Source organism: Eptesicus fuscus, chromosome 17 (assembly GCF_027574615.1).
Source record: "Eptesicus fuscus isolate TK198812 chromosome 17, DD_ASM_mEF_20220401, whole genome shotgun sequence".
Classification (NCBI taxonomy): Eukaryota; Metazoa; Chordata; class Mammalia; order Chiroptera; family Vespertilionidae; genus Eptesicus; species Eptesicus fuscus.
In genome coordinates, this window is record NC_072489.1 from 343825 (window position 1) to 357161 (window position 13337).

The window sequence follows — 13337 nt, forward strand, 5'->3', positions numbered from 1 at the left end:
TGATTTTTATCCTGCATTTTGTTTATGTGATGTATCACGTTTATTGATTTGTGAATATTATACCAGCCTTGAATTCTCAGAATAAGTCCCACTTGGTCATGATGTATGATCTTTTTCATGTATTGCTGAATCTGATTTATTAATATCTTGTTGAGGATTTTGGCATCTTTGTTTATCAGGGATAATGACCTGTAATTTTCTCTCTTTGTAGTGTCTTTGTTTGGTTTTGGAATTAGGATAATGTTGGCCTAGTAAAAACAGCTTGGAAGTATTCCTCTGGAATTTTTTGGAATAGTTTGAGGATAGGTGTTTGTTTTTCTTTGAATGTCTGGTAAAACTCGTCTGTGCAGCCATGCAGTCCAGGACTTTTGTTTGTTGGGAGTTTTTTTCATTAGTTATCAGTTTATTCAGGTTTTCGGATTCTTCTTGATTGAATTTTGGAAGATTGTATGTTTCTAGGAATTTTTCCATTTTACTCAGGTTGTCCATTTGGTTGGCATATAATTGTTCATAGTATTTCCTTGAAATCCTTTGTATTTCTGTGATGCCAGTTGTTATAAATTTTATTTTTGACTTAATTTGGGTCCTCTTTGTTTCTTGATGAATCTGACTAAAGGTTTATCAATCTTATTTATCTTTTCAAAGAACCAATTCTTGGTTTCATTGATCTTTTATATTGTATTTTTTTCCTTTGGTCTCTATGCCATTTATTCCTGCTCTAATCTTTATTGTTTCCTTCCTTCTACTTTCTCTGGGATTTTCCTGTTGTTCTTTTCCTAGGTCTTTTAGTTGTAGCATTAGATTGTTTATTTGAGATTTTTCTTGTTTCTTGAGATAGGACTATAATACTATGAACTTCTCCCTTCAGGATTACTTTCGCTGTGTCCTGTAGATTTGGGGTTGTTGTGTGTTCATTTTCATCTGTTTCCAGGGTGATTTTAATTTCTTCCTTGATCTCATTGGTAACACATTTATTGTTTACTATTTAGCCTCCATGTTTTTGAGGTGTTGTGTTGTTTTTTTTTTTAACTGTAGTTGATTTATAATTTCATGCCATTGTGCTCCAAGAAGATACTTGATATGATTTTAATCTTCTTGAATTTGTTATGACTTGTTTTTAAGAAGGATGTATATTCTACAGCTTTGGGGTGAAATGTTCTGTAAATATCAACTAAATCCTTCAGATCTAGTGTGTCATTTAAGGTTGCCATTTTCTTTTTTTTGGGCGGGGGTGGGGTGTGGGGGTTGGTCTGGAAGATCTATCCAATGATATCAGTGGAATGCTAAAGTCCCCTACTATGACTGTATTGCTAAAGTCCCCTCCAGAGTCTTGCTGCTGTGATTGATTTTTTCCTACCTTGTCTTCTAATTCATTTATTTGATACTCTTCTTCTTCTAGCCTACCGCTTATGTCTTCCAGGGTGTTCTTTATTTCAGATATGTTATTCTTCATTTCCGAGTAGTTGTTTTCCATGGTTTCTATGTTATTTGTCATGCTGTTGAACATTTTTAAAACAATTACTTTATACTCTATTACTAATAAATTGCTTGCTTCCATTTCATTTAACTCTTTTTCTGTAAATTCCTCTTGTTCTTTCATTGGGGCCAGTTTCTTTATTTCCACATTTTTGCTGTTTCTTTGTGTTTGTTTCTATGTGTGGATAGGGCTGCTATAACTCCCCGTCTTCATGGGGTAGCCTTCTGTAGTAGTTGTCTTGTGCAAGCCAGTTGTGTAGTCTTCTTCTTTTTAATCTTTTTATTTTTATTTTTTATCTCAAGAAAAAAAATCTTAAATATAATAATATTACATGCAGTAAACATTAATATTTCAAGAAAAAAAGGATTTTAAGCATAATAATATTACCCAAACTGTACTAACATAGTATGATATTACAAAGGTTGTAGGAAATATTAAAAATCTGCAAATAACAGGATTACTTCTATATGTTCTTAAGATATTATTTTTTTCCCTCTGGCTCTATTTTTGTTCATCAGTTGATGTTGTTCATTATATTCCACATATGAGTGAGATCATGTGATATTTATCTTTCTCAGACTGGCTTATTTCACTTAGCATGATGCTCTCCAGGTCCATCCATGTTGTTGCTAATGGTAAGAGTTCCTTCTTTTTTACAGTGGTATAGTATTCCACTGTGTAGATGTACCACAGTTTTTTAATCCACTCATCTGCTGAGGGGCACTTAGGCTGTTTCCAAATCTTAGCTATTATAAATTGTGCTGCTATGAACATAGGGGTGCATATATCCCTTTTGATTGGTGTTTCTGATTTCTTGGGATATATTCCTGGAAATGGGATTATTGGGTCAAATGGGAGTTTCATTTTGTGAGGAAACGCCATACTGTTCTCCACAGTGGCTGCACCACTCTGCATTCCCACCAGCAGTGCACGAGGGTTCCTTTTTCTCCGCATCCTCTCCAGCACTTGTCGTTTGTTGATTTGTTGATGATAGCCATTCTGACAGGTGTGAGGTGGTACCTCATTGTTGTTTTGACTTGCAGCTCTTGGATGATTAGTGAACATATGTTTTCATATGTTCTTGGCCTTCTGTATGTCTTCTTTCAAAAAGTATCTATTTAGGTCCATTGCCCATTTTTTGATTGGATTGTTTATCTTCCTGTTGTTAAATTGTATGAGTTCGTGTAGTCTTCTTGACCTGAGTGGGATGCTCTAGGAATGTACGTGTGAGTTGTGTGGACCCAGCTGTTGTAATTGTGTCTCGATTGCTGTCCTCCTATTCATGGGTGGGCTTAGCGCGTGGGCTGGATGACTGTGAGGCTCAACCTCAACCACCTCATACACAGGTGCTGACAGAGCAGAACAAGACCAAGCAAGCAAAGCTGAAAACAACAAGCCAACAGCCACAAAAACAAGAATAATTATGAGGAAAAAACAATACAGAAAGACAAGAGACCAAAGAATTAGAAAAGAAAAAAGAAACAGAAGGGAATATGAAAAGAAAAAGAATAAGCATGAGAAAGAAAAGTAAAAAATATTAAATGAGACAATTGTTAAAAAAATAATAATAAATAAAATAAAATATAGAATAGGAAAAGAATAAATGAAAAAAAAGAAAGAAACGTAGTATAAGAAAAGAAAAGAGAGAAACAGAGATATTAAAGTTTTATTGGTGGGGTGGTCTCCATGTCCCCACTTGTTATTGGTGGAACTGTACTTCTTTGGGTGCCATGGGAATAAGAATATCTTGAGGCCCCCACAGGAGGATAAGGTATTGAAAAAGCGTTATTTTGGTTGAAGTAAACCCCTCCCTGTGTTCCCAAGGTCCCATCGCCCTGTCTCTCCATGGAAGAAGTCTGGCTTTGTCTTTGCGGAGCGGGATTTAAAGCCGTTGCCCAGACTTTCCACTGCATTTGCACAGTCCAGTCCTGCATCTCACTAGGCTAGCTCGTGTTCCCAGCCACACTCCATTGTGTGTGGGGTTTGCTTGGCTATGGGCCATGCAGCTCCAGGGCCACATGGTTATGGAAGGCGAGTGAGTGCAAGGAACCCAGAGGAACAAGAGAGAAAGAATTCCTTTGTCTGCGGATTTGTATTCCAGATTTTCACAGGCTTGCAGTGGCTCCAACCCCAGCCAGTTATATTTTGTTCCAGGTTAGCCTGACAGGCAAGTGCCTTCCCTACCTCACCTCGCCTTCACTGTGCAAGCGTCCATCTCCCCTTGGTTGGGCCCCTTCCCCCGGTGATTTTCAGGGAGTGGACAGTGGTTCCCTGGGAGTGCAGCGTTGCAGCTCCAGGTGCAGCTGCCCAGATGACCGTGCTTATGTCCGGCAGACGCTTTGCCTCAATCCTATTAATATTAATAACTAGCTAATTGCAATGGTGACAAAAGTGAAAAGAGAGGAAACACATTTTTGAAATGAAATATAAAAGAAAAAGTAAAGAAAATATTAAAAATAAAAAGTGTTCCCCTCCATAGGTTCTAGTGCCTATTGTGTTCACCCTTTGTGGAGCCCGCTGGATTTTGCTCCATGATGTCAAGTTGGCCACTGGGTGTGCTGGTCTCAGCCCTCCCTGGAGGTTCTCTGCTGCAGGCCACTGGCAGTCACGGTCCCTGCCTGGCCCTTGGCACTGTGACCGACGCTCAGCCCAGCAGAGCCCCACGTCTGGTCTGCCTCCATCCAGTACGCAGCTAGAATGTCCCTGCTCTGAGCTGCTCTTCTTTCCCCAGGGACCCGCACTCTGCCTCCTGGACCTCGCCAGTGGTTTAAACAGACCAGCCTTGGGGGTGCGGCGGTAACCTGTGGGAAGGCGGTCACTTCCTTTTCTTCCTAGCACGGGGCTCGCTGGACTCCCTAGGGAACTGGGATCTGCTTCCCATCATGCAGCCCAGGGCTGGGCACAGGCCCACCTGTCGCCCTGCAGAAGCCCACTCAAGATACAGCTGCATCGCCTTAGCTCTGCCTGGCCTCTTGGCACTTCTTGTCGCCACACCAGTAGGGGGTGTTTAAAAGAAAAATAAGGCCTGAAGTACTTTCAAAGAAAAATAATATTGTGAAAACAAAGCTCATATTGGATATTTGAGAATATTTGTTCAAAGCTAGGAAATTTTAGCGGAAATCATATTTCTACTTTTTAATGTGGTTGAAATTTAATGCATTATGAGTTTGGCAAATTTATTGCATCAGGAATTTAACTTTAATCCTGATAAAACATAGCCATTACAGCATATTGGAAAGAACATTTTTTCAGCATGTTTTTGTCTTAACATAAGAACCAACTGGAATTATGTGTATTGTGAATGCAGTACTTTTTAAATTGCTGTAACTATGACTTTTGATTGAAAGATGGAATCCATGAAACACATTATCCTTAGTCTTAAATGTCCAAACAAAAAAATTCTAAATTATTCAGAATGTGTATTGTGTGAAACTAAAAGTTTAATTTTTTTTTTTTACAGTGGATTTTTAAAATGTAGTTTAAGATTAGGAAACAAGATTTAAAAATCTTATTTAATCTTTATTGGAAAAAATGATTTGTCAACAGTGTAAAACTTAACTGTCTACTGGGACTTTCAAGAAATAGGAGTCCTGTAGTGTTATGGGGCTAAAAAAATGTGATGTTGAAGAGGCCAATTAAAGTCAACAGATAAAAAGGAGGCAATCGGTGCAGGAAAAAGAAAAATAAGTGTATTTTTTCCAGGCAAGGCCTTTCCCCAAAGATTTTTGTTTCTATTCATGTTCCTAAGGAATAAGGTTTATTCAGCCAATGTGTAAAATACAAAAAGGGAAGAGCTGTGCAACTAGAACTGATTGGACTTTTCAGTGGAAACAAATTCAGGGTCTGAGGTGAGTAAAAGTCAGAGGCTTTGTGATAATGATAAGTCAGTTATAATATTCATTGCAATAATTGTATTACCTTTATTTCTTTCTGAAATTTGTGTTGTATATCTTTTACTTCCAACTTCTCCTGCCCTTCTAGAGGCTCTCCCTACAGAGAATCTCCTTTGGGTCATTTTGAAAGCTATGGAGGGACCCCCTTTTTCCAGGCTCAGAGAGTGTTTGTGGATGTGCCCGAAAATACAGTGATCCTGGATGAGATGACCCTCCGGCACATGGTCCAGGATTGCACTGCTGTAAAAACTCAGTTACTCAAACTGAAACGTCTGCTACATCAGGTGAGTATATAATGAACTTTTGACTCTTGATATTTTTAGTTGCAAGCTGTATTAACATTACTTTAAAAATTTTAAATTGGGTTTTTAATGTCTATTTAGATTTCTGTAAAAATAATACTTGTCAATGGTACTTAATAGCCCAGCTGGTGTGCCTCAGTGCTTCTGATCGACCTGTCGAAAGGTCACAGTTTGATTTCCGGTCAGAGCACATTTTTGGGTTTCAGGCTCGATCCCCAGTGTGGGGCATGCAGGAGGCAGCCAATTAATGATTCTCTTAATCATTGATGTTTCTATTTCTTTCTCCCTCTCCTTTCCTCTCTGAAGTCAATAAAAATATATTAAAATATATATTTTTTAAATAGTACACAATAGAAATTTTTGTGGAAGAAAAAAATATAAGAATTTGTATATGGTCTCCATACAGTCCCCAACATTTATGAGCTGTGTAATATTGGATAAGCCAATCTCTGCTTCTGTTTCCTCATTTTTATAGTACCTGCACTATAAGGTTATGAGAGAATTAGAAACAGTAGTTGTAAATTGAGAGATTTAATACCTGAAACATAGTAGGCTTTCAGTCATTAGTGACTGCTACTAATTTCAGCTAAGTGGGAAATAAGAAAGAGCAGTTTTTATTTACATCTATATACATAGAAGCCAAGTGATTGGAACGACCAGAACGACTGGTCGCTATGACGCACACTGGGGCAGCCAACTGGCCCGATTGGGGGCCCCCCCCCCCAGCGTCCTGCGGTCCCTCCCCCAGGCCAGCCCGGCTCCCAATAGGCCCCCCTTCCCCAGTTGGGGGCAGGCCGGCCAGCCAACTGCCTGCAGCCTCTCCCCCTGACTGGTCCCGCCCCTGATCAGCCCCCCATCCCCTGATTGGGGGCAGGGCCAGCTGGCCAACTGCCCACATCCCCTTCCCCCCCGCTGGCCCAGCCCAATTGGCCCCCATCGGGGTGAACTGGCCAGACCCCACCCATGCACAAATTCATGCACTCGGCCCCTAGTAATCATATAATTGTACTTTTTTTTTTTTTTGAAACCTTTAAGTTTAATCTTTCTCCATCTTATATTTTTATTTGAGAAAAATCTAGACTAATAACAGTGATGTGACTTCTCAAAAGACAGGGGTGAGCTGATGTTTGAATCTGGCTTCTGATTCAATAGCATTTTTTTGGTTTGAACATATAACACTTAAGAGACAAGGTCAGATGCATAGCAGAAAATTTAGAAATAAAATACTAATTTCAAAATGTGGATATCTTTAGTTTTAAATCTATATTTGTCTTTTATAGACTGGTCAAATTTTGCTTAAATTAATGTTGAGAAAGAACATTCTGGCTTGCTTGCTCAACTTATTTTCTCATCTTCCTCAGGGTTGTGTGTTCTAGCTAATTCTGAGCATGGACCAAGTTTTAGAGTTTATGATGGTAATAAAACCAAACTCAAGCCATATGCTCAGAAGTGAAATATGGCTCTGCTATGTCAGCAATGATGATTAGTATATTCTGTTACTGTCATGTGAATTATTTTATATTATTTGGTTATGGATTTCCTGGACTACTCTTCTCCATGCTTATAGATATTGGACCTTTCTGTGCTAAGGCTGGGAGTGAGAACGTGCAGATATCCTGTTCTTGGACTCTTTTCAAGACAGAAAGGATTTCAAGTTTGAAATATACAGACATAGAGCTTAGTGTAGACCAGTTTTTATCGTATTTCTCTGCTTGCCAGTCTGGAGAGAAGATTTCTGATCAGGAGCTTTAGAGTCAAAGGAAAGAGGACGTAGAAAGGGTGGGAAATAGCTAAACTATGTTCAGTGTCTCCTTTGAGTCAGCCAGTGGGATAGCTTCTTTTGTGTCTGGGTTTATTGTCCTGAAACATGAAGCATGCCCTAGCCGGTGTGGCTCAGTGGATAGAGCATCGGCCTGTGGACTCAAGGGTCCCAGGTTTGATTCCGGTCAAGAGCATGTACCTTGGTTGCAGGCACATCCCCAGTAGGGGGTGTGCAGGAGGCAGCTGATTGATGTTTCTCTCTCATCGATGTTTCTAACTCTCTATTCCTCTCTGTAAAAAATCAATAAATTATATTTAAAACACACACACACACACACACAAAATAAAAAAACATGAAGCATGATCAAATATTAGCTAATAAGACCAGGCCACCTCTAATAGTGAGAGAAGTTAGGTAATTTAGAGAATAAGTGAATAAGGACCATAAGAATAGAAAGCTGCTTTTCAAGACACTTTTTTGAAAAACTAAATCTCTTAATGGCTTTGTGCATTATGACCTCTGAAATTTTAGACAGTACACATTGATCAATTGACTTTTTGTTTACACAGTGACAACAAAATTATGAGAAGAAAATTGCAAAATCTTTTTAGGGCATGTTTAAATTTCCCCAAAATGCTAATAGATGTTAAAAGCTGAATAAGTCCAAGATTTCATATAACTGCCTCTTAATTTTTTCCCTTTTAATATTACTAAATTTTAAAAAGTTTAGTGTGATAAATATACCCGGTCTAAAAACATTCACATAGTATCCGAGGCTTAGTGAAAAACAGTCTCTGTGCTCCCCCCACCTCTGGCGATTTGTCTTGACCAGCCGAGACTGCTGGCTTCCCTGTGCAGACAGTGAGATGAAAACTGCACTTCCCCTTCCCCCTCGCCCTCTGCTGTCTTAGCAGTTCCAGGGCAGCTTGTGCTGTGAGTCCTCAGGTTAGAAATCAAACCACTGACCGCAGCCATGAATTGGTTTATAATTGCACATCTGGCCATTTTTCCTTCTGAGTAAAGTGAACACCAGATGCACCGCTTGAGATTTGCCCACAGGAGGATTTCCTTCACTGCTGTTCCTCTGGGTGTCCCAGAAAGAGACTGGCGTGCTCAGCTGTCCACTTCCGGTGCCGTCTGTGTGGTGTACAGAACCATCTGCACACCGGCCCCGAGGCTGCTCTGTCAGCTAATCACAGGGAACTCCGCAGGAGAGCGGAGTGCGGCTGGGAGAGAAGGCAGTGGAGCAGGTGTGGAAACTGGGCATTGGAGCTACTTCTTCATGTACTTACTGGTTTCCTCAGGGCCTGCTTGGGCCCTGGCACATCTGTACCACTTGCATTTGATGATGGAATCTGGCCATGCACACTCAACTTTATGGCTTTGTGTGTCAGATAATACCTAGTTCGTGATGGTAACTGAGTGGCCTGAGTGAAGCATCAAGAGCTACGTCTCCAAAGGAGAGCAGTTCCCGACAGAGGCTGGCAGGGCTTTGCTCCTAGGGGCCCGCACTGAGCTTCCCCTGCAGAAGCCTGGGAAGTCCCGGACGGTGCCCTCTCTGCCACCTCCACTGCTGGACCACAGGCCCCGAGTGGCAGAGCAGCTTGCACAGCTGCCTTCTGGGTCTTACTCAGAACTAGCAGCTCCCAGGCCGCTAGGTAAATGGGCTGGAATAATACACCCCAGCGAGGACTAGGCTACCTCTGAATCACAGAGACCAGCATTCTAGATCTCCTTTGGATGCAGCAACTCTTCCTTCACCTTAGAAAGGACCTTTAGACACGCCCATGACTCCAGTGCTGCACCAGCTTCTCTCTTTACAACAGCTGTTCATCTTCCTTTGTGTTCCTGGCAGGAAGGGTAATCAGTGATTGGACAGTGCTATTCGTTATAGCTTGTACAAGAAGTGTTCGTTACTGGTCCATTGAGAGTTAAAGTAGCACTTGCCAGAATAGAAATGAACACATTTCATCCTTCTTTCACAAATTCTTACCACCAAAGGGAAAAGAGATTAAGCCAAACTAAACTGTGTTTAGTGACTAGTTGGTTTATAGTCCGGTGCAAGCTGTTTATTGTTTCTCAGGCAGGAAGCAGTTTGTGGACCAGAACTGATCTACAAATCAAACTGTGTAACACTAGTGTGAGATACTCTTCCTACCTGTGAAAGACAAGTCCAGGGAGTGATAAAGATATGCAATCAAATGTTATGTCAGAGGTATCTTTATGCAAGAGAGAAAAGGTTGCTCTGGGATTGGAGATGAAGAAATTAACTGTATGCCACTAAAGAGAATACAAACTGGAAGTTGAATTTATCAGGTGAAGAATTTGGGCTTAGATCAAGGGAATCAGCATGAGCAAAGGTACAGGTTCTTACTTCACTTCTCACAATGACTGAGGGAAAACCCATGAGTAATAAGATGCTCAGTAAAGAAAAAAGAAAAGAAAAAGCAGTGCTCACTTAATACACTTTGAGTTAATATAATTGCTTACCTTAAAAATGCTTATTAATAGGAAATAATTAAGCATCTATGCTGCATTTATAGTGGGATCTAGCCTATATAATAAAAGGCTAATATGCTAAGTGTCCAGTCATCAGGTGACCGATTGACTGTTCATCTAATCAAAGCATAATATGTTAATGCCATTCAACCGCTCGCTATGATGTGCACTGACCACCAGGGGGCAGAGAGTCTACTAGTTGCTATGATGTGCACTGACCACCAGGGGGTAGATGCTCCAACCAGTAGGTTAGCTTGCTGCTAGGGTCCTGCTGATTGGGACTGAGCGAGATGGGTCGGACATACCCTGGAGCCTTCCCGTGGTCCCTTTCCAGCCCCAATCATGAACCAGTGGGGTCCCTCAGCCTAGCCTGTGCCCTCTCACAATCTGGGACCCCTCGGGGGGGTGTCAGAGAGCTGGTTTCTGCCCAGTCCCGCAGGCCACTCTCCACAGGAGGGCACCAGACACAGGGCTTATGGCTGGCGAGTGCTGATTGGGCGTGAGCCTGCGGCAGGCACATTGGGGCCAGGAGTGGCAGGTAAGAGCTGCAGGTGGTGTTGGACTTTGGGTTTTGGCCTGCTCCCCGCAGGCCACCCTGAGGGACCCCACCTGGGCACACATTCGTGCACCAGGCCTCTAGTATTTTAATAACTAAAGAGACCCTTGATGGAAGATAATTCAACTTTGCTGATGAATGCCAGCAAATAAATGTAGGAAGTGTGATGAAATTAGAGAAACTTCATATTAAAAACCCTAATAAAATGTCTGCTTTATGCCTGGTTTATTAATTGTCACAATCATTAGGTGAAAAGGGGCAGTGGGTTCCCAGACGGTTCATACAGTTCTAAAGCAACACCATATAAATTACTTTATGTTTGCAAGAGAAAAACACATGATTGTTCATTGGAGAGATCAAACTGTCACTGCCCTAATCTAGTGTTGATTTTCCTGTCACTAATGAATCGGTTTAGCCAAATACTATATATTTTCTCATGTGATACAAAGAATTATCGATAGCACACAAAATTATGCATAATACACAAAATTATGTATAATATATTGTAGCCCAAAACATTTACTTTTAATTTCTTAAGCCATTACTTACAACTTCCATTTTACAAGATAAACAGAAGATAGACAAATAAGAGAGGAAGGAACCAAACTCAGATTGATGAAAAATCTGTAGGAAAAATAGTGACATCTCTTTAGCTTGTTGGTGTCCTAAAAAGTTGGTGTGAGGAGAGGTGACAGTGCTACATTAAATTAAATTAAATGCACAACTAGATGTAATGTGAGATTCTGGATTGGATACTGGTTGGGCTGATAACTAGAAAGGACATTTTGGGTCTGTTGTGGAAATTTGAATATGGCCTATGTATTAAATGAGGTAGAAATTTACTGAAATGGAAAGATAGAGACTATTGACTAAAGAAAGCAGGTTATAAAGACATTATTATCATATAGTTTTATTTGTGCATATTTATTGTGCATATAGTTTGTGCATTATTATCATATAGTTTTATTTGTGTATCAATATCTCCAGAAGGATATGCACTAAGGTGTGATAATACCTAGATGGTGAGAATGTGATGTCCTTTTTTTTCTTTTTTAATCCTCACCTGAGAATACTTTTTTATTGATTTTTAGAGAGAGTGGAAGAGAGAGGGAATGACAGAGAGAAATATCGATGTTACAGAAACACATTGATTGATTGCCTACCGCACAAGCCCAACCAGAGCCTGGGTCAGGGAGGAGCTTGCAACCGAGGTCCATGCCCTTGACTGGAATTGGACCTGGGCCCCTTCGGTCCACAGGCCGGCACTCTATCCACTGAGCCACACCAGCTAGGGCAGATGATGTCTTTTTTTAATGGTACATTTGTTACATTTAATGAACTGATATTAATACATTATTAACTAAAGCCCACACTTTATTCATATTTCCTTAGTTTTTACCTATTGTCAGTTTTATGATCTGGGATTCTCCTCCTGGACACCACCTACCAGTATGTCTCCTTTGGCTCCTCTGGATGGGCCATTTCTCAGATGTTCCTGTGTTTGATGATCTTGATAGTCTTGAGGAGTACTGTCAGGTGTTTTGAAGACTGTCGCTCAGTAGGGATTTATATGATGCTTTTCTAATGATTAGATGGGTTTGTTGGTTTTGGGAGGATGACCAAAAAGATAAAGTGCCATGTTCATCACAACACATCTCATCACATCACATCAAGGGTACAGACGAGCAACATGAATATCACTGCTGATGCAAATATCGATCAGCTGGCACATTCGGGTCTTCATACTTATCCTCTGCAGTCACACTTCTTCCTCCTTGACACGCTGCTCTCTTTGGACGGAAGGCACCGTGCACATCTCCCGGGAAGCAGTGGAGGCACGTTCCGCTCCCGGAGGGCAGGGCAGGGGCTCTTCCCTGGCTGGCAGACTTACCCCTCAGGACTGTGTATTTTTGGTGCTATTTTCATGAGATTTTCTTATACGTTTTTATTTCCAATTATTTGTTGTTAGTGTTTAGCGATACAGTTGATCTTACGTATTGATTTTACTACCTTGCTTATTTGTTCCAGTAGCTTTTTGTAGATCCCACTGGATTGTCTGTCTAGACAATCAAGTCATTTGCAAATAAAAACATTTTTCTCTCTTTTAAATTTAGGTACCTTTGTTGTTTTTAATGCCTTATTACACTGACCATAGTGATGTCTTTTTAAAAAATCTACATTTTCTAATTTCTGATTTTCTACCATGTGTATTTACTGTTTAGGGGAAAATAAAAAGTTATTGAAAATTATGTGTCCTGTTCAAAGCTCAGCTAATAATTGGATATGGTTAAAATGTTGGGTTTTAGAGAAGAGGCAGGAGTGATAGGTAAGGTTAGGGTAGATTCTAAAGGGCCTGTGTGCCCCTAAAGGAGCTTGGACATTATTCTGCGGGCAGTAGTGAGCCAGATGAGTAACAGGGTCAGGTTGACCAAATTGTTATTTCAAACATATTACTTGAAGGGATTTGTGGAAAATGATTAGCAGAGGGAATAGCTTAAGTCATAATATTTAGGAAGCTATTGCTGACATCCAACTTTTAGATTCAAGTTGTTAAATTTAATTGCTTTGGAAACAGTTGAATTTTAGTGCTCTCTCATGCGTGTGTCTTACAGAGTTGTCTATGTACAACTTATGTAGTGGTCATACTTTGCATACCAGGCATTGTTCTAGGTTCTAAAATATACATGATCTCCAGCCCTTGAAAAGTAGGTGATACTGGCGTCCTCTTAAAGTTGAAGAAGTTGAGGCTCAGAAAGCTAATTAGTGATAAAATCAGGACATTTTACTTCAAGTCTGTGTGACCCCAAAGCCTGCACACAGTGGCAGTCTAGAAGATACCTTGGGGGAC

At 40.5% G+C, this 13337-nt stretch overlaps 1 protein-coding gene across 14 annotated transcripts in view; it reads left to right on the plus strand.

The window, feature by feature from the left end:
- Positions 1–13337, plus strand: part of CCSER2 (coiled-coil serine rich protein 2) — a 221163-nt gene that overhangs the window by 140199 nt on the left and 67627 nt on the right. For 10 of the 14 annotated variants that reach the window (XR_008558818.1, XM_054729279.1, XM_054729277.1 and 7 more), the window contains one exon: positions 5459–5654. The exons of 3 other annotated variants lie outside the window; for them this stretch is intronic. Coding sequence is in view for 10 of the 11 variants with exons in the window: in XM_054729279.1 (XP_054585254.1) it covers positions 5459–5654 (196 nt within the window). In the remaining variant the exon portion in view is untranslated. Of the gene's footprint in view, positions 1–5458; positions 5655–13337 lie in introns of those variants that run through there. One more of the 14 variants, XM_054729281.1, reaches the window with a different exon arrangement.